Source organism: Oncorhynchus mykiss, chromosome 19, assembly GCF_013265735.2.
Source record: "Oncorhynchus mykiss isolate Arlee chromosome 19, USDA_OmykA_1.1, whole genome shotgun sequence".
Lineage (NCBI taxonomy): Eukaryota > Metazoa > Chordata > Actinopteri > Salmoniformes > Salmonidae > Oncorhynchus > Oncorhynchus mykiss.
In genome coordinates this window covers 26,274,171-26,296,353 of record NC_048583.1, presented here as the reverse complement: position 1 = coordinate 26,296,353, position 22,183 = coordinate 26,274,171, and the positions used below count along the sequence as shown (strand labels likewise).

Genomic DNA, 22,183 nt, shown 5'->3' with positions numbered 1-22,183 from the left:
ACCCATTGATTCTTGAAGAATATACCTTGTAAATATCTCATGAGCTTAGTACAGCTGTCTTTCCCGCATCAGAATCCAAAATATTCGCTTTTTTTCTTTCATTATATAGCCTCCAAACATGGTTACAATTATCATGTTCATATCATGGATTGTCAGTCCTTGTATTCATAGCTCTGTCTATAAATTTGAGAGTGGTTACACTTATCCAGTCCCATCCCTCAGCTTTTTCCTGAAAGGGGAGGGTGTGGTTGTTGTTTCAACTACCGATTGCCCCTTTAAAAAGGCAAAGTCTCAGATTTTTTTTCATTTCAACTAATGAATAACATTGGTAAAAAGCATGACTTTCATAATAAATAGTTAATACAGTATTTAGTGTCCTGTATTAGATATTTAATACAATATTTGTCTCGTGATTGCATTTGTTACCAAATAACTAAGAATTTGACCAAATATTTGGAAAGGAAGCCCCTTCATCCATTCCATCTCGTTTTGGAGGGATTGAACAAGCGGTGTAGTACATTACAGTTAACATCAGATGGTAGTATAATCCCACAGGACAGACCGAAACAGGCAGACCATTTGTTTCCAAAGGGTTTTATTATTCAATAAAAGGTCTGTGTGTTAGTCTCAGTCATTCACTGTCCCTGTTTGAGTACTAAATGAAAGTATCCTTCAATGCAATATTTATTTCCTGTCTTTTCTCCCTTCCTTGAGGAAATCACTGATCTGTATGGACTGGATAAGTGAGAACGAGACTGTTTTCACCTAGACACCTCTCTCAGACCTGCGATTCCCTCAAGGAAGAGCGGAAGGAAGGATGCATACAGAACCTCTCTCTCAGACAGACTTTTCACGTCACAGACAGCTTTTCAAATATAGACGACAAGCTAGGGGAAACACCCAGAAACACTGCAGAGATAATAACACTGTTGTGTTGCGCCATTTACCCGATTAAAAACATCATAGTGTTCCACCACCCAGCTTCACTCCAAAAGCAACACGTATTGTAGAGACTCTAGCTACCTCTTCAGTGTTTCACATCTGAAGGGAAAAGATAGGTGTTAGCAATATGGTGGTGGCTTCTTTTAGGGCTGTACGGGGACTGTATTGCACTTGTTGTCTGAAGGGCACTGTTCAGGAGCTGACTGAATTGGAGCAGTGCCTCTGTCTGCCGTGACTACGTTTAAGGCACACGGCCGTGCTAATTACCTAACGAATGCACACTCCTGCTGACAAACCAAACTGACGCAGTTTTATAGTCACCGTCTCCCTAAGGAAGGATTGTTGCATCATCTTCAAAATGCAAACATTTCCCCAACGACAACCTTTCAAAGCGTCCCTGAGACAAACTAAGAAAGTGTTGCTATTTTATAAAAAGGAATGAATCCACAAAGTACAACAGTGAATCAATTAAATACACATTAAGATTGAGTGAAGGCAAAAACATGTCATTCCAGTTCACAGGTCTTCTCTGCGGTCCTTGTCCTTGTAGTGAACTGTGCTGTGTAAGTCAGCACCTGTCTGGAACGAAGGACAAAAAACAGAACGTTTAGCCAGGAAAACAGAGATTTCCTGGCTAAACGTGGGCCGCTGTCAACGGTGATGGCGTCAGGAAGGTCACAGTTTACACACAGGTTGATGACAACATCCACCTCAGGTCTCGGGCGGGGGCTGACTCCAGAGGAACCACCCTGGGCAACGATTAGGCTGCTGCATTCTCATGACCTACTTCTTTCCTCTAGTGTGAAGTGTGCACTTTCTCCCTCCCCATCACAGCTTCCAAGAGCCTTAGATTGGCGTAAGCCTGGTGTCATGTCAGACCAGTGGTGTAGTGGAGGGTAAATGCACGTAAAAGCTGCTCACACACCTTTTTTATGTTTGCACAATTTTTGTGGAAAATGCATTGAAAGTATAAGGAACGTTACTTCACTCACTGCGAAGGCAATCAAGCGTGTACCCACCTATTTCTTTACCACTACATCACTGCGCCAGACACACCCTAAACCTCATGGTTCTGTGCCCAGTGTCAGAGGGACTGGATGGAGGTCATTGTCCTCTCCCTCATCCATTCCCATTTGTCTCTATCCACAACTACTGAACACAAGCATTTCGCTACACCCGCAATAACATCTGCTAAATATGTCTATGTGTCCAATAATATTTGATTTGTAGGCTTCACGCACCCAATGCGACATTGTCTAAAATTGCATCATTTCCCTATCCTTTCTTTTTCTCTTCTTCCATCCTTATGTGTATCCATCACTCTCTTTGTCTCTCTCTCTTCCTCTCTTTCTCCATTCCTGTTAGTAGTATCTGTTGAGGCTGCGTGTGACAGTGTTGACATCAGGCTGTCCATTCATCCAGATCTCTCGCATGATCCTCTCTCGCTCCTCAACCCTCTGAGCTCGCTCCAACTCTACAGAACAAAACAAAACACAACCATCTTTATTTCAACTGCTTCCAGAACATTTGAATAATAAACTGTACACTTAAAAACAAAAAAAGCACTTAAAATGTTTCCACAGTGTGTGTTACCTTCTGCGGAGGTGAAAACGCTGGTTTGCAGCAGCGTTCTCTCAAATCGCCTTCGTCGTCGAGCCGTAAGGTCAGAGTTCCTGTCGTCCCAGTCCTCTGAGTCGCTTTCTTCACTCGTCTCCGTGGTTACGCCAGGGTTGCCTGTGTTAGGGTTGCCAGGTTGGTGGTGGTGGTGACAGTGATGGTCCCCATGGTGATGGTGGTGAGTCCTGTTTCTATGCTGATGGTGATGTCGCCGTCGGTTACTGTAGTGACAGTCGGTGCGACAGTGTATCTGCACCACCAGGGCACAGAGGGTGAGAAGGAGACCCACACACACACCACTAACAAACACAAGAGCTGCTCGCTCCGGCTGGTCTGAGACAAGAGAGAGAGGGAGAGGGAGAGAGAAAGAGAGACAAACAAAGAGCATGAGAGCAGAAAATATATTTTTTAAATGTTACCTTTATTTAACAAGGCAAGTCAGTTCAGAACAAATCCTTATTTACAATGAAGGCCTACCAGGGAACAGTGGGTTAACTGCCTTGTTCAGGGGCAGAACAACAGATTATTACCTTGTCAGCTCGGGAATTCAATCCAGCAACCTTTTGGTTACTAGTCCAACGCTCTAACCACTAGGCTACCTGCCGAGATTAATAAGAGTAATCTTCTTTATATATGCAAGTAAGACTGACAGACACCTGTCGAGCTCCCGAGTGGCGCGGCGGTCTAAGGCACTGCATCTCAGTGCTAGAGGCATCACTACAGAACCTGGTTAGATTCCAAGCTGTATCACAACCGGCCGTGATAGGGAGTCCCATAGGGCGGCTCACAGTTGTCCAGGTTAGGGTTTGGCCGGGATAGACCATCATTGTAAATAAGAATTTGTTCTTAACTGACTTGTCTAGTTAAATAAAGGTAAAAAAAGTATATGTTTTTCAATCATCATTTGTAACAAAAATATATTCCAAACAATATCAATTACACCTGTACAATCCAGGCGGCTGGAGGCACCTTAACTGGGGAGGATGTGCTCATAGTAATGGCTGGAACGGAATCAATGGAACGGTATCGAACACTTCAAACATGTGGTTTCCATGTGCTTGATACCATTCCATTCACTCAATTCCAGCCATTGTTTTGAGCCTTCCCCCACTCAGCACCCTCCTGTGCTGTGCAACTGTTGTATCAGTCAATATTTACCTGCTATGAAGGTGTAGGCCGCCAGGGCGTTGCTAAACAACGCCATCTCCTGGGAGACCACCTTCACCTCCATATTTGGGCTGGGACTTCCTGTGGGCGGGGCATTCATGATGATGCCACTAACTGTGTCTTTGGCCTCTCTGGTCTAGGCTAGTATCTTCTGTCTATAAGTCAGACTCGGCTGACTCTGGTCTTTAATCCTATATGGTTTTATGGAAACAAAATTTGAACCCTTAGGGCATCATCAGGTCTTCTGGCTACCCCCTTCCATAAAGTCTGAACTGAATTCTCTCCTTTCCTCAGCTGAGAACAGCACAGCAGTCTTCTCTGTCACTGTAGGCTTCAAATATGGGGGGAGGGAGAGAGGGAGGGAAGGAGAGTAGTGAGTGACAAAGTAAGATCATTTTAATTGATCTCATAATTATTGCATGATTTACCAGAAAGTCTGAGAAATGTCCCTATCCTGGTATCTCCTCGTTAGCCACATGTTAGATAAAAGTGTCCAAAAACATTGAGCAAGCGACGAACCCCGTCTCAAACACTGATGACTCTGGATGATGGTGGGTCTGTCTGACGAGTCTTAGAGAAAATGACAGAGCCCGAGACAATCATTGGTTTCCACTTTTCCCCCTTGTAAACATGCCATTGCGGTTATGTAGTCAATAAAGCAATACAAAATGCTCTAATTTACCCCAGACATACCACTTAGATGTTATCCAAACACAGTGGCCTTCCACCCAATCAGAAGGAGAGGACACAAAGGCAGTATTTAGTGAAGGGAAAGAAATTGTAAACACTGTAAATTTAGAAAGGCAGCGCTGCTTTTCATGGTTTGGCAAGCCTCGTTGTGATAATTAAAATATATACCAATGTAATTTAACGACCAAAAAATGGACAGCTGTGCCATATAAATTGCAAAATTGTTGGGAAGAGATTTTCGATGTACCGATTCCATGGCACGTGGTTAATGAATTGACACGCAAAAGGACGCCGGATTCAAAACTTCACATTTTTCTGTTTAAAATATTATACAAAAATCTTGCAACCAATAGAATGTTATATATATACAACTATCCCAGCTCTGCAGATTCTGCTGTGAGGAGGCAGAGTCATTAGATCATTTATTTTGGTATTGTCCATATGTAGCTCTTTTGTGGTCACAGGTCCAGGAATGGCTGAGAATTGCAACATTTACCTAGAACTAATGCTGCAGATAGCAATACTGGGTGATTTGAAAAGTCAAAGTTAATCGATCAATAATATAATAATTATTTTAGCAAAATGTTTCTCTTTAATTTACAATCTGTAGAAGCTAGAAGAAAATAAAGGACTTTTGGGAAGCTTCACAGCACAGTTGAAAAATATATGGCAAATAGAAATCCAAAATGGATGGTGTTAAGCAATAGATGGGAGTGGTTGAATGGAGCTGAAGGGTGGGACTACTAACAACAAGATAACCGACGTAAAACACAAGGGGTCTGTAAAATGTATATAGGTTCAGAAATGTTGTGAAATAGCACAGTTACAAATAGAAATCAAACTGGATGGACATCAGAAATAGAGGAAGGACTAAAAACAAACAAAATATATAACTATTGTAAAATGGATTGTGTCTGTAAAGTGTGTAACTTATGATATGTATAAACTGAAGGTAGAAGCCCAAGTGTTATTGTTTATTAGTTTACTCCAATTGGGGGAAGGGTGGTAGGGGTTGTGGGTAATAATAAAGGTACAGTTGAAGTCGGAAGTTTACATACACTTAGGTTGGAGTCATTAAATATAATTTTTCAACCACCCCACAAATGTATTGTTAACAAACTATAGTTTTGACAAGTCGGTTAGGACATCTACTTTGTGCATGACACAAGTCATTTTTTTAAATATTTATTTTATTTGACTTATTACTTATCCCACTGTATCACAAATCCAGTGGGTCAGAAGTTTACATACACTAAGTTGACTGTGCCTTTAAACAGCTTGGAAAATTCCAGAAAATGATGTCATGGCTTTAGAAGCTTCTGTTAGGCTAATTGGCTAATTGAGATAATTTGAGTCAATTGGAGTTGTTGCCTACTTTCAAACTCAGTGCCTCTTTGCTTGACATCATGGGAAAATCAAAAGAAATCAGTCAAGACCTCAGAAAGAAAATTGTAGACCTCCACAAGTATGGTTCATCCTTGGGAGCAATTTCCAAACCCCTGAAGGTACCACATTCATCTGTACAAACAACAGTATGCAAGCATAAACAGCATGGAACCCCGCAGCCGTCATACCGCTCAGGAAGGAGACGCGTTCTGTCTCCTAGAGGTGAACGTAATTGGTGCGAAAATTGCAAATCAATCCCAGAACAACAGCAAAGGACCTTTTGAAGATGCTGGAGGAAACAGGTATCTATTTCCACAGTGAAACGAGTCCTATATTGACATAACCTGAAAGGCTGCTCAGCAAGGAAGAAGCCACTGCTCCAAAACCACCATAAAAAAGCCAGACTACGGTTTGCAACTGCACATGGGGACAAAGATCGTACTTTTTGGAGAAATGTCCTCTGGTCTGATGAAACAAAAATAGAACTGTTTGGCCATAATGACCATAGTTATGTTTGGAGGAAAAAGGGGGAGGCTTGCAAGCCGAAGAACACCATCCCAACCGTGAAGCATGGGGGTGCTTTGCTGCAGGAGGGGCTGGTGCACTTCACATAATAGATGGCATCATGAGGGTGGAAGATTATGTGGATATATTGAAGCAACATCTCAAGACATCAGTCAGGAAGATAAAGCTTGTCTCTTCCAAATGAACCAAGACCCTAAGCTTTCTTCCAAAGTTGTGGCAAAATGGCTTAAGGACAACAAAGTCAAGGTATTGGAGTGGCCATCACAAAGCCCCGACCTCAATCCTATAGAAAATTTGTGGGCAAAACTGAAAAGGCGTGTGCGAGCAAGGAGGCCTACAAACCTGACTCAGTTACACCAGCTCTGTCAGGAGGAATGGGCCAAAATTCACCCAATTTATTGTGGGAAGCTTGTGGAAGCCTTCCCGAAATGTTTGACCCAAGTTAAACAATTTAAAGGCAATGCTACCAAATACTAATTGAATGTATGTAAACTTCTGACCCACTGGAAAAGTGATGAAAGAAATGAAAGCTGAAATAAACCATTCTCTCTACTATTATTCTGACATTTCACATTCTTAAAATAAAGTGGTGATCCTAACTGACCTAAAACAGGGAATTTTTACTAGGATTAAATGTCAGGAATTGTGAAAAACTGAGTTTAAATGTATTTGGCTAAGGTGTATGTAAACTTCCGACTTCCACTGTATATGTATATGGGTATGTGTATGTATGTATTTCGATATATTTACCCCAAAAATATATAGGGGATTGGAAATGATGCAGACAATTACATTGATGGAAGCCACAATCTATCCACAATATTAAAGCTGATACACCCCCTAAAAAAAACATTTATATTTTTTATAAAGCCTTGTTCCTTGGGTTACGGTTTTCCAAGGAGAGGGAGAGAGGAGAGAAAGAAAAAGAGCGAAGGAGAGAGAGAAGAGGGAGAGAGTGAAGGTGTGGGAATATAGGGTCCATGAGTCATTGTCTGATCAGAATAGCAGACCGGCAACCCTGAAGAAAACACCCCTCTCTTCCATTTCCCCTTCTACCCACTTTCTCCTGGTCTCTTTTTCCTCCGCTCCCCCTCTCATTCTCTTCCCTCCTACACACATAGGACTCATATTCCAGACAGAAAATAAAGTTGCATCGGTATGTCTTCTCTCCTTTTCTCACATTTACTCAAGCAATCGTCCAGGCAGGCACAAGCACACACACTCAACAGAAAGAAGGAAATAAATAACTTAAATAAGGGAGAAAGCCCTGTGTAAATTTGTGACAGGTACATATTCATCTATCTTCCGTGGAGATGATTTGGACAGTACTGAAAATGAGGAACAGGGAACTGTAGACTACACAGTTTCAGAGCTGGTTGTGTGTGTGTGCGCAATAATGTGTGTTTGCGTGTGAACTTAGCAGAGGTGTGGACTCGAGTCACATGACTTGGACTCGAGTCAGACTCGAGTCACAAATATGATGACTTGCAACTCGACTTTGACTTTAACACCAATGACTCGCGACTTGACTCCCCAAGCCCAAATAGTAAAAATGATGCTATTAAAAAAAGTGTGCAGTGCATCAACTCTTTATTTAATGGATTACAGTTTGAATCGGACAGCAGCCAATCAAATTGTGCCAGCTGAGAAGTTGTGCGTGGCAGTGCAGAGGAACGTCGGCGGGTGAATTCAGATGGAGCCCTTGGAAAGATGATACCCAAGGATTGCAACTTGCAAAACATGCGGGAAGAAAATGACAGACGGAGGCGCAACAACTTCCAACTCTGTTCGACATTTGAAGCTGCATAAAGAACGGTTAGTCGTGGTTAATATAGCCGACAGCTATATCATTTATAACTTTACTAGTGTAGCATGTAGGCTAACGTAATGTTACATCAATGAGCCTCCACACAGTCAGTCAGTGCGGGAACGTGATCATTGCACCCAAGATTGAGCTACAACCGGCTAGGCAGTTGGTAGCCTAAATCCTGCCGGATGTTACTGCTGTTCCTAAAACCATTGACATATGTTGGCCTACTGTAACCACACAGAGAGTGTGTGCGCGTGTGCGTGTGTGTGTGTTGGACGATTGTGTACAAGCCTACATCGCCGATTGTACCCCATAGCGATCCTGGATAGTCGATCACTATTGGGGGGGGGGGGGGTTCTTTGTCATGGCTACCCATGTATTTCCATGGAAATATAACATTTATTTGGAAAGTAATAAATATAGAGATATTTTTAAAAGCATTCATGATTTGCATAAATGTGAAATTACTCTTGTTAAAATTATGAAATGTTATTACATTTGGTGAAGAGCACATTATGACTTGTTTAGGACTCAAAACTAAAAGTTTAGGACTTGAGACTTGACTCGGACTTGCCTGCCCTGACTTGGGACTTTACTTGGGACTCGAGCCAAGACTTGAGACTTACTTGTGACTTGTAAAACAATGACTTGGTTGGTCCCACCTCTGGAACGCAGACTGAGTTTAGTTGACTGTCAGTGAAACAATCCTTGAAGGCTGCTTTGTGATGGACAGGGAGAGAGAAACAAAGAGAGTAAGAGGGGAACAGACCAGGTCAGCTAAAGGTGAAATTAAATCTATTATCCAGGCGTGGTTTGTCGGATGCCCTTATCAAACAGACTGAGCTGATAATGATAGGTGAGTTTTATAAGAGTCAGACTTGGCTCACACACAGCTCGTTAAAACTGGTCACAGCTCGTTAGACCTCATTAGAACACTCAACTCAACGGATTACAGTCTAATACAGTTAGAATGACTCGACTAAACACAGTTCATGAACTCTCCTTCTTTTTTAGCCTCTCCTTTCCTCTCTCCTTCTCCCCTCTTCCTCCTTTCCATTCGTATGTCTCCTTCTTCTCTCCTTTTTTCTTCTTATTCTACCCTGTTTCTGTGAGACTGCAGGTGCAGACGAAAACCTATTGCTTGGTAATTGACACAGACATGTACAGACAGAGACAGACAGACAGTCTTACAGCACAATAGTCCATTGTAGTGCAGAGTCCCTGTGCTGTTTTAAACTGGGCTCCTATTTCTCTCCTATAATGCTCAACTCCTAACCCACTTTGGCATGACTCCGATCAGTGTGTGCAGAATTCTGACAAAAATAAGCCCCCCCCCCCCCCCCCCCCCCCCCCCCACACACACACACACACACACACACAGCTCTGACCATTAATATTCCAGAGAAGCCATGCCTCCAGCTTTCAGACCAAATTTAGCCAAAAAAGCGTGCATGTGCATGTGTGTGTTTACTCTGAGACGATTGCAGAGTGACACTGGACTGTCTGCTTTTAACATACAACCATCTCATTAACCTGCTTAAAGAGTGAATGGGAATACAGAGAAAAAGAGACAGACAGACAGACAGACAGACAGACAGACAAAGACCTATAGAAACAGAGAGAGGATATTGTAGTTAGAGCATGCTACAGTCCAAACACAGCAATACTACAGGCCACCAGTTTTTTCAAAGCAAATGTAGATCACATCTTTTGAGTGAACGAGAAGGCGAGACAGTTGGAGAGCGAGAGGGAGAGCAAGAAAGAGAAAGAGTCTGCACCCCCCCCCCCTCCCCTCACAACCACACTGTAGGAGCCCCCCATTCATAAATCAACTCAACAACTCTCTGCTGGTGCCTGTGTGTGTGTGTGTGTCTGTGTGTGTGTGTGTGTGTGTGTGTGTGTGTGTGTGTGTGTGTGGTGTGTGTGTGTGTGTGTGTGTGTGTGTTCCCTACACATATACAATCATGCGCATCCTGTAGCCAAACCCACAGACCAGCAGTGGAGTCACAATGTGACACACTAGATTATTATGCTTCTCTAAATGCCACACATTATCCAACACACACACACACACACACACACACACACAACTTCATACACACACAAAGACACATACTATATGTCCCACTTATCCACCAGAAACGTTAAGGGAACATTAACGTCAACAAATAGGCTACTGTTCATACTTACACATCCATGATCCAGATTATTAATCCATTCCATTGAAACATTTTTTACATTTCATGTTCTCCTTTCTTCATCTGCCCTCTTCTTTTTTCTCCTCCCGTCCTGTTTTTGAGCCGTGGTAAGTGCGGCACCAGTGAAACCAATATCCAAAGCCCAGAGACCCAGCAGCAGAAACAGAGGAAGTGGAGAGTAGAGAGAATCCCTCCTTCAACAGATTAGTATTTTCCGAGCGAGACCAGCAACATATCAAAGTCACAGAGAGATACAGGTTTACAGAGGTTTTACAATCACAGTTTTCCAATAATGATTTTTCACATTTTTCCAGGTCCGTCTCCCGGTAGACAGGGGTCGATCCCTGGAAGCTGGAATGTGACACGCGAGCAGCTCACCCCCACGGACACTCACTCACACACACACAAACACACTACCCTCACTCACATATACACACACTCTCTTGCCCCACACTCGTCTTCCTGTAATCCCCTCACACTCTTCTTCCTAAAAACCCCTCACACTCTCATCTCCCACACTCAGTAAGACCCTCAGTCTCTGCCATGCATTCCCCCTTCTACCCCTCAACCTGATGACTATACTGAACAGAGAGAGAGCAACACTGGGGCACAAAGAAAGACGGAGAGAAACAGAGAGAGAGAGAGAAGCCAGGGGAGAGGGGGGAGAGAGAGAGCGAGAGGGAGGGAGGAGTGAGTATGACATGGGAATTTCATTCAGCTTTGACTGGGAATTTGCCTGCTGAATTTTCCAGAGAACATTCCCTGGGGACGTCAGATGCTATAACACACACACACACACACACACATACACACACAAACACACACTAATCTAGTAGACAAAACAGTTATTCCAGATGTCTTGCCCATGTCTGCTTGAAACCCTGAGTTATCTGTTGTTGTCACCTGATCCAGTGGGCCGAACACCCATCCACACTGCCCTGACCACACACACCTGGGAGCAGACCTACTTTGACCTCCAACCCTTGTGAACCTTTTTAATATGTTGTGAAAAACTCTCAGTATGAGATACCTGTGTGTGTGTGTGTGTGTGTGTGTGTGTGTGTGTGTGTGTGTCTGTCTGAGAGCTGCAACAATGATTGAAGAATCTGAAAGAGCCAATCAAATGCAATCAGTGTTAGATGATAAGGAAACATGACATCTGTCTTTCGCTCTGTTGACTGCATCATTTATTCTACCAGACCTTAGTAATGCACAACATACCAATGCAACGTTTGCCCCTAGGGAACAACAATATACACAACTTTGACCAATAACGCACCATCGCTCACAACTCTCACACAACCTTTTAGAGAACAACACAACCACCATACAACCTACACACAACTCCCTTTCACCTACCTATTGACCGGCCAACAGGGCAGCCATTCAGTCCTCTGTGTGAGAACAGCTATTGTGTGCCTCTATGATTGTCCTCTCCCTTTCCCTGTGTGTGTGTGTGTGTCAATATATATATATATATATATATATATATATATACTGTATATATTATACATATACATATATATTTCTTAATTCCATTCTTTTACTTTGAGATGTGTGTGTAATGTTGTGAATTGTTAGATACTACTGCACTGTTGGAGCTAGGAACACAATTCTGGATATTGTTTGCTTACAATTAGGAAATGTAGATGGCCCGTGTCTACCGGTGAGATCCAGAAATGCTCATTTTAAATGGCACATATTACATGTTAATAACATATTAATGACTAGATTAGGAGAGGGACTCACAGAAAGAGAGAGAGAAAGCCGGAGAGAGAAATCTGGGTCGAGAGGAGAGGAGAGGAAGAGGCAGATTGGGCCTCTGCTCCAGCTGACTCGGTCATGGGAATGATTCGATTAGCACTGTGCATGAGCACGACTTATGTAACATACACACAAACATCTCAAAAAATAATGAAGGGACTGTCTCTGAGCCAAAAACACAAACCAACCAAGACTGGCATTCAGATAGAGGTCATGTCAGGGAAGATACATGCACACACCCACACAGACAATCGTACACACACACACACACACACACACACACACACACACACACACACACACACACACACACACACACACACACACACACACACACACACACACACACACACACACACACACACACACACGTGCGTCAGGAAAAATACACCTCCCTTTTTCTCCAGCACATACAGTATACTGTATAAAAACACTCTTAGCAGTGTTAATACAAAAAAATGGCATTAACATGTCGCAATGGCAGTTGGTTGCACGACTCAAGACTGTGTGAGCCCGCTGAGCTAAAAGTGTGAGCCCACTGAGCTCAAGATACAGGCAAGGGTAGCTCTGCTCCTTAGGGAATTGACAGATGTGTTAGTGCAGGGGTGGAGAAAACCCCTGCCTTAGAGTTCCAGTGAGAAGCTTCACTTTAATTAGTCACGTTAGATTTATATAGATACAGTATACTGCACAATGGAGATGGAGTGCTCTCAAAAGTCAATTCTTCTCTGATAAGTGGGTCATGGAGTGCACTTGAGAGTTGTCACTATGCAGACGTAGCGGCGCACAGGACACTTCAGAGTCGTTAGTGCGCACTGCTGCCCCTCACTTACCCACAACCCTCTGTGCCTCTATCTCATTGGAGGATCATTATACAACCTTTCAGCCACTGTCTCTCTGTGCTGAAAGAATTTCCTCCACTAACCCCTAAGAAATCATCTGCCTTCAGGTTACAAAGATCGTTGTTTCTGTGAGTAGTGTTGACAATGCTTGCTCTCTATAGACGTGATGTTGTTCTCCATGTTGTTCTCCAACCATGTGTGCGTGCGAGTGTGCGTGTGCGTGTCTATGCCTGTTTGTCTCTGTGTATGTGTTTGTGTGTGAAACAACATGGACGTGTGGAGAGATTCTCTCAAACTGCCCGTGCTCCATTTTTTTTTAGGTTTCAACCAGAACTGAGCAACAAACATAACACATCTTTAAGAGCACTTCGGGTCCTAACCACATGTGACGAGAGAGCAGCAGCAGAGTGTGTATGTTTGTGTACTGCCGTGTGTTCCTGTTAGTCTCTCTTAGTCTCTCTTAGTTAGTCTCTCTGCCTTGTGTGTGTGTGTGTGTGTGTGTGTGTGTTGGCCAGTGAACAGACAGAGATTGGTTAACAAACACACTGTATCACACAGCCTGTCATCCACTGGCTCCTCTCTAATGTTACACTGTCATATAGGCTTTACTGAGGGTTTGACCTCAGGGCCAGGTTAGGGATGATAAAAGCTATGTGTTTGTGTGGGTGTGTGTGTGTAATGTTGGCTTTAATGTGGGTTTAACCTCAGTGCCAGACACGTTTCATTCAGGCTACATCAGAGTTCAGCTGAACTGACAGTGCACTCAGATATAGATTTCCTTCATGAGTAAATTCATATTCACAGCTTCAACATGCCATTAACATCAAAAATAGAGATTTGGTTGTAAAAAATGATCCTTTAATACACATTCTAAGTTCATTTGTCCAAATACTTTTGGTTCCCTAAAATGGGGCGACTCTGTACAAAAGGTGCTGTAATTTCTAAACGGTTCACCCAATATGGATGAAAATACCATCAAATGAAATCTGACAGTCTGCGCTTTAACCTCATCGTCATTGTAATAATATCAAGTGCAGAGCCAAAACAACAAAACATTTATCCAAATGGACCTCACTGTATGCGACTGCAGAAACACATGGCGCGCACGCACACACACACGCACACACACACACACACACACACACACACACACACACACACACACACACACACACACATCCTGAGTGTTTTAGAGCTGAGAAGGGTCCAGATACTTTTTTTTGCAATTTCACTTGTTTTTGAGAAACCCCAACCAGCGATTCACATCCTCATCCTCGCTGTGCAGTACGGGGGATCATGAACGAATGCTCCACAAACACTCAAATATGTCCTTTTAGAAACTGAAAAGCTCTCAGTACAGTGATGCAGGTCTTTAAATGTTTTTGGAGCATTTGTTAAAAAAATATTCTGAGCCCCGGTACTGCACAACAGGTACGAGGAAGTGAATCGCTGGTTGGGGTAAGTGCACTTAATTCTCCTTTAAAGTAGTCAAATATTTAGTATTTGGTCCCATATTCCTAGCACACAATGACTACATCAAGCTTGTGACTCTACAAGCTTGTTGGATGCATTTGCTGTTTGTTTCGATTGTGTTTCAGATTATTTTGTGTCCAACAGAAAATAATGGTAAATAAGGTAGATGTTTCTGAACACTTCTACATTCATGTGGATGCTACCATGGTTGCGGATAATCCCGAATGAATCGTGAATACTGATGACTGAAAAATATACAGAGGAACAAAGATCATACCCCCAAGACATGTTAACCTTTTACCATTACCAATAACAGGGGAGGTTAGCGTGGCTTGGGGTTATGATATTTGTGCATCTGTAACGTCACTCATCGATATTCACGATTCATTCAGGATTATCCGCAATCATGGTAGCATCCACATTAATGTAGAAGTGTTTAGAAACATATTATATTCTAATTTACAATAAAGGTTCATCTAAAATGACATATACATTATTTACCATTAATTTCTATTGGACACAAAATCATCTGAAACACAACCAAAACAAACTTCAAATGCATCCAACAAGTTTGTAGAGTCACAAGCCTGATGTAATCATTGCATGCTTTGAATATGGGACCAAATACTAAACTTTTAACTACATTAATACACATATACAGTTGAAGTCGGAAGTTTACATACACCTTAGCCAATTACATTTAAACTCGGTTTTTCACAATTCCTGACATTTAATCCTAGTAAAAATTCCCTGTCTTAGGTCAGTTAGGATCACCATTTTATTTTAAGAATGTGAAATGTCAGAAAAATAGTAAAGATAATTATTTATTTCAGCTTTCATTTCTTTCATCACATTCCCAGTGTGTCAGAAGTTTACATACACTCAATTATTATTTGGTAGCATTGCCTTTAATTCATTTAACGTGGGTCAAACATTTCAGGTACCTTCCACAAGCTTCCCACAATAAATTGGGTGAATTTTGGCCCATTCCTCCTGACAGAGCTGGTGTAACTGAGTCAGGTTTGTAAGGCCTCCTTGCTCGCACATGCCTTTTCAGTTCAGCCAACAAATTTTCCATATGATTGAGGTCGGGGCTTTGTGATGGCCACCCCAATACCTTGACTTTGTTGTCCTTAAGCCATTTTGCCACAACTTTGGAAGTATGCTTGCGGTCATTGTCCATTTGGAAGATCAACACATATTGAAGCAACATTGCAAGATGTTGCCTAAATATGTGTCACGTTCTGACCTTTATTTCCTTCGTTTTGTCATTATTTAGTATGGTCAGGCGTGAGTTGGGTGGGCAGTCTATGTTTGTTTTTCTATGATTTTGGGATTTCTATGTTTCGGCCTAGTATGGTTCTCAATCAGAGGCAGGTGTCGTTAGTTGTCTCTGATTGAGAATCATACTTAGGTAGCCTGGGTTTCACTGTTTGTGGGTGGGTGTTTGTTTCCGTGTCTGTGCTTTTCACCACACGGTACTGTTTCGGTTTTCGTTCGTTTCACGTTTATTGTTTTTGTATTCATAGTGTTCAGTTTATGTTTTTTAAATAAACAACCATGGACACTTACCACTCTGCACATTGGTCTTCTGATCCTTCTCGCTTCTCCTCCTCAGACGAAGAGGAGGAGGAAAACCCTTACAATATGTCCACATATTTTCCTCCCTCATGATGCCATCTATTTTGTGAAGTGCACCAGTCCCTCCTGCAGCAAAGCACCCCCACAACATGATGCTGGCACCCCTATACTTCACGGTTGGGATGGTGTTCTTCGGCTTGCAAGCCTCCCCCTTTTTCAAACAAACATAACTATGGTTATTATGGCCAAACAGTTTTATTTTTGTTTCATCAGACGAGGGGACATTCCTCCAATAAGTACGATATTGTCCCCATGTGCAGTTGCAAACCGTAGTCTGGCTTTTTTATGGTGGTTTTGGAGCAGTAGCTTCTTCCTTGCTGAGCAGCCATGTCGATATAGGACTAGTTTTACTGTTGATATAGATACTTTTGTACCTGTTGCCTCCAGCATCTTCACAAGGTCCTTTGCTGTTGTTCTGGGATTGATTTGCACTTTTCGCACCAAAGCATGTTCACCTCTAGGAGACAGAACGCGTCTGCTTTCTGAGCAGTATGACAGCTGAGTGCTGTTTATACTTGCGTACTGAAATTTACTGGGGGGAGGGGTGGTGAAAAATATGGGATCCAAAACTGAGGCTTGATTTCAAAATAAAGATGTTTATTGCAACAATCATGGTGCCCAGAGAATATATCAAGAATATATAATAGAATATATAAAGTACATAAATTAAAGGTAAAAACAAATGTTTCAGCCTCAGGCCATCATCAGTGTAAATGATCAGCACACACACCTGGTTTCTATTGCAATGATAATTGCATATGTCACATGATCGGGCAAGAAAATACATCAGAAAATCTATAAATTGTATTTATTTATTTTATTTCACCTTTATTTAGCCAGGTAGGCAAGTTGAGAACAAGTTCTCATTTGCATCTGAGACCTGGCCAAGAATAAAGCAAAGCAGTTTGACACATACAACAACACAGAGTTACACATGGAATAAACAAAATGTACAGTCAATAATACAGTTGAAGAAAATCTATATACAGTGTGTGCAAATGGGGTAAGAAAAGGGAGGTAAGGCAATAAATAGGCCATGGTGGCGAAGTAATTACAATATACTGATTAGACACTAGAGTGATTGATGTGCAGAAGATGAATGTGCAAGTAGAGATACAGGGGTGCAAAGAAGCAAGATAAATAAATAAATACAGTATGGGGATGAGGTAGTTGGATGGGCTATTTACAGATGGGCTATGTACAGGTGCAGTGATATGTGAGCTGCTCTGACAGCTGGTGCTTAAAGCTAGTGAGGGAGGTAAGAGTCTCCAGCTTCAGTGATTTTTGCAATTCATTCCAGTCATCAGCAGCAGAGAACTGCAAGGAAAGGTGGCCAAAGGAGGAATTGGCTTTGGGGGTGACTAGAGAGATATACCTGCTGGAGCGCGTGCTACGGGTGGGTGCTGCTATGGTGACCAGTGAGCTGAGATAAGGCGGGGCTTTACCTAGCAAAGGCTTGTAGATGACCTGAAGCCAGTGGGTTTGGCGAAGAGTATGAAGCGAGGGCCAGCCAGCGAGAACGTACAGGTCGCAGTGGTGGTTAGTATATGGGGCTTTGGTGACAAAATGGATGGCACTGTGATAGACTGCATCCAATTTGTTGATTAGAGTGTTGGGGGCTATTTTGTAAATGACAGTACCTAGTACAATCGAATGCATGATCTACATTATGTACAAAATATACAAAAGCGGACAGCGAAACATCATAAATTACTGCCTATACATATACTGTACCATGTGAACATTTCCTCATAAGAAATAACACAGGATTTAAAGAGTAGGAAGCTAGAGACACCACTAGATGGGGGTATAGAACACAGAGGCAATATACCAGTTACAGAAAACTCTTCAATAACAATTATTCATTCAAGCCTGATGGGTGTAGAATTTTTAAATAGAACATCCACCTGCATTGTATCTGGAGAAGACTTCATTGAAGATGGACACCCCTTCGTGAACGTTTTATCTGCTGTTTAACACGGAAGGATATGGAAGAGACGGGGTAGAAGTCACCTCATCTAGTCTTCCGTCATTTCTTATAGGGGAGACATGAATGTCAGCCCGAGCAATGAAGTCCCTGAAATTCCTGCCCTGCAGCGTGAAAGGAGGGGGGTCAGATAGATTTTTTTGGGCAAGCAGGATCAGCCATAAGCACATTCCAGTGTTTCTTAACAGCTCCCTTGATGTCATCGCTCAAAGGACAATATGTAGTGGTACAGATACAATGTTTTATTTGATTACTTTTATCCCTTCTGGTAGAGGTCTCATCAATGATACGTACTTTACTGGGAGCATCATCAAGCCATTATTTTGTGTATGAGCGGGCCTCAAACAGTCTATACATTTTCATAGCCTCGTTTTCAAAGTCTGTTTTACCAGTACACATGCGTTTCAGTCTCAGAGATTGTGCGTACGGTGATCCCTTTTTCAGAAATGTGGGATGCGCACTAGCTGCGTATAGGATACTTTTCTTGTCCGTAGGCTTTGTGTACAAAGTAGTGGACAACGTAGACCCTGAGTGAAGGTGCACCAGTGTATCAAGGAAAGACATATCGCCATTGCCAATCTCTGATGTAAACTTGATAGATTGAACCATATCATTAAGGTCGGCGAGAAAATCAAACACATTGAAGGGACCCTTCCAAATGAGAAACACATAATCAACATATATTTTACGCATACATATATGATGGGAGAAGGGTTATTGTGCCAAATGAACTTGTCTTCAAGATAACCCACAAATAGACATGAATTGTTAGGAGAGAAAATGGAGCCCATTGTCGCTACCTGTTTTTGTACATAGTAACAGTCTTCAAACAAAAACTAGTTATTAAACAGGACTATACTCAGATCCAACAAAAAACCTGTAGAGGACATTGTGTCCCCTCTCTGTTCCAACAATAACTTTCAAGCCTCCAGTCCTTTGTCATCTAGGGTGATGAGAGAGAGATAGCTAAATAGTCATCCCCAATTTCAAGTTCAGATAGTTGTTTAAGGAAATCGCCCGTGTCTCACAACTATGAGGCCAATTGCACCACTATATACTACTAAATTGATTAGTAGTAGAAGTAGGAACTGCTTTGTTCAGGGGCAGAATGACAGATTTTCACCTTGTCAGCTAGGGGATTCGTACTGCAACCTTTCGCTTACTAGTTCAACACTAGGTTACCTGCTGACCTCACTTGAGGTGAGGAAGACGGTTTCCGGTCTACCAGAGTTACTTCTTTAATCTAACAATATAATGCTATCTTCATACAAAATATTTGGATCGAAAATTAACTAATTACCCCCCTTCTGTACGTCTATATTTGTTATAGCAGATGCAGTAGCCATCTCACAAAAATAAATGCATGCCTCCGGCATATCGCTATCCCTCTGGGGTTAGGCCTAAGCTTCTCTTTCTTTATACTGTAAGCTGTACAGGGTTCTGTAAGATCAAACAGAAGTTAGACATTCAGATATGTCCAAATAATGTTTGTTTGGAATGTACAATATTTAATGCAAACTCAAAAACAGAACTGGGTATTCAACAAGAATGTTATATGATCTCTACAAACAATTTCTGTATGGACCTCGCTTTGTGCATGGGGGTCATTGTCATGGTGAAACAGGAAAGGGCCTTCCCCAAACAAAGTTGGAAGCTCAGAATCGTCTAGAATGTCATTGTATGAGGTAGCGTTAAGATTTCCCTTCACTAGAACTAAGGGGCCCGAACCATGAAAAACAGCCTCAGACCATTATTCATCCTCCACCAAATTTTACAGTTGGCACTATGCATTGGGGTAGTTAGCGTTCTCCTGGCATCCGCCAAACGCAGATTAATCCGTTGGACTGCTAGATGGTGAAGCATGATTCATCACTCCAGAGAACGCGTTTACAACTCGTAGTGAGTGCTGCAGCCAAGGACAAATTATTTTTACACGCTACACGCTTCAGGACTCAGCAGTGATGTTCTGTGAGCTTGTGTGGCCTACCACTTTGCGGCTGAGCCTTTGTTGCGCCTAGATGTTTCCACTTCACAATAATAGTACTTACCGTTGACCGGGGCAGCTCTAGCATGGTAGAAATTTGACTAACTGACTTGTTGGAAAGGTGGCCTCCTATGACGATGCCACGTTGAAAGTCACTGAGCTCTTCAGTAAGGCCATTCAACTGCCAATGTTTGCCTATGGAGATTGGATGGCTGTGTGCTCGATTTTATACACCTGTCAGCAACGGGTGTAGCTGAAATAGCCAAATCCACTGATTTGAAGGGGTGTCCGCATACTTTTGTATATAGTGTATATTGAAAGGCTTTCCCAAAAACGTTCGCGATTAGTTGTTAACAAGAAAGTAGCCTATGCTTACCTGGCAGAATGGCTATTTTCTTCAATCCAGTGGGCATTTGTTCTGCAAACTCTACCATCACATGTTCACTACAAAAACACCACTTAACAATAGCCTCTTGATAAGTGCACACTTAAATGAAAGGGTACCCCAAAATAAAAATGTATTCTCTTTTCTTTTTATTTACAGACCTCAAAAGTGGTTTCCTGATGTGGTTTAAGCATTGTGGTGCACTTAGAACACCCCATTGTGTTGTTTTTCTATTAATAAAAGTGTGATATTGAGAGCGAAACATTTTTTTTTTGTGTTTTAATTTTATTTGGCAGTTTTTTTTGTGTTTTAATTTTATTTGGCATTTTTTTTTTGTGTTTAATTTTTTTTATAGTTTACCCCCCTTTTCATGATATCTAATTGCGATCTTGTCTCATCGCTGCAACTCCCCAACGGGCTCGGGAGAGGCATGCAACCCCCGAAACATGATCCGCCAAACCACGCTTCTTAACACTCGCCCGCTTAACCCGTAAGCCCCACCAATGTGTCGGGGGAAACATCATCCAACTGACGACCCAAAGCCAGCCTGCAGGCACGATGTAAAGTAAAGCCCCGCAGCCAAACCCTCCCCTAACCCGGTTGGGACACCGCCTGGGATCAAATCCGGGTCTGTAGTGACACCTCAAGCACTGCAATGCAGTGATAAAATGCATAACTTGAAGAACAAACATTGTGGTAATTCATATCTTGCAGTAAAACTGTAAATACGACTTTAATCTCAAGAGAAGACATGCTAAATGTTAAAAAGGTTGAATGTTCTCTTACTTAGAAAATAGTCCTGATCATTTAGGTCTAGGCAATATCCAAAACAACTAACAATACACTGAATATAAATTCAATAATTTCACTGTGTATTTTAGATGGAATTTAGGCATTAGAATGTACCACCAAAAGAGAACCCTGGGGGATGCCTAGCTGGTTGGCTGGCTGCTCTATGTACTTGTGGAAAACACTGGTCTAAGTGAATGTTATGTTTAAAAAATGTACTCTTTATGACAATAATACATGCAGATAACAGCCAAAATAAAGGAAACACTTAATTAAATGAGGAATACAAAGTATATTGAAAGCAGGTGCTTCCACGCAGGTGTGGTTCCTGAATGTAACATAAATGCCCAGTTGCCCGTTATTTTGGCTACCATGGTTAGAAGAGATCTGGGACTTTGAAAGAGGCATCTCAAAAGGAACTTATGCGGTTTAAAAGGTTACGTGTTTGGGTCTCAGTCACCAGATCTCAACCCAACTGAACACGTATGGGAGATTCTTGTCCTTCTAAAAACCTGTTCTATGTAAAATATTGTGATATAGCTTGGAAAATAAACATGACTGGAAGAAAACATGTTTGTTTCCAACATACGGGCTGTTTTCGTAAAGAAGTTCACGTCTCATGTTTTGTTTCTTTGCCACGAAACGAATGAATATCGCGATACTGGTATTGTCCCGGCCCTATTATTAAGACACTTTATGTTGGTGTTGCCTTTATTTTGGCAGTTACCTGTATATCATAAAGCCTTTCTTAGGGTATAACTCTCAAACACATTGTTCTGAAACTACTGAACATCAAGCCTGCAAGCCACGTTATGCTGGCTTGCAAAGTGATGTGTAATTGCTATTGGAATCCAGCCAGAGTGGGGATGTCTTGAACTTTTAAATTGTTTTCAGACGAGAATGACTGCCCAGGTAAGAATTGATTATTGAGACTACCTAAATAATAAACTGGAACAGCCATCTCAGTAACAGGTGCAAGTCCA

The 22,183-nt window shown here is 42.0% G+C and overlaps 1 protein-coding gene across 8 annotated transcripts; it reads right to left on the bottom strand.

Annotated features, from left to right (window-relative positions):
- Nucleotides 1-578: 578 nt before the first annotated feature.
- LOC110497558 (protein eva-1 homolog A) lies at nucleotides 579-10,936 on the bottom strand. Of its 8 annotated transcripts, none has more exons than XM_036954511.1 (5): nucleotides 10,328-10,936; nucleotides 8,764-8,855; nucleotides 3,718-4,296; nucleotides 2,536-2,892; nucleotides 579-2,416 (listed from the first exon to the last, which is right to left on the bottom strand). In XM_036954511.1, the coding sequence occupies exons 3-5, from the start codon at nucleotides 3,824-3,826 to the stop codon at nucleotides 2,304-2,306; spliced, it is 579 nt and encodes a 192-aa protein (XP_036810406.1). In that variant the 5' UTR covers nucleotides 3,827-4,296; nucleotides 8,764-8,855; nucleotides 10,328-10,936; the 3' UTR covers nucleotides 579-2,303. The 8 variants fall into 8 exon arrangements, 7 of the variants coding, with proteins under 7 accessions (XP_036810406.1, XP_036810407.1, XP_036810410.1 ...); XM_036954512.1 differs by having other exon boundaries at nucleotides 3,718-4,057; XM_036954515.1 differs by having other exon boundaries at nucleotides 3,718-3,917.
- Nucleotides 10,937-22,183: the final 11,247 nt, after the last annotated feature.

What these genes read in the sequence shown, in the direction of transcription:
- LOC110497558 (XM_036954511.1), bottom strand. Translation starts at nt 3,826, where the DNA reads ATGAATGCCCCGCCCACAGGAAGTCCCAGCCCAAATATGGAGGTGAAG. An exon ending in GGCCTACACCTTCATAGCAG is followed by an intron (nt 2,893 to 3,717) that starts GTAAATATTGAC and finishes CTCTTGTCTCAG; the next exon opens with ACCAGCCGGAGCGAGCAGCT. An exon ending in CGTTTTCACCTCCGCAGAAG is followed by an intron (nt 2,417 to 2,535) that starts GTAACACACACT and finishes TTTGTTCTGTAG; the next exon opens with AGTTGGAGCGAGCTCAGAGG.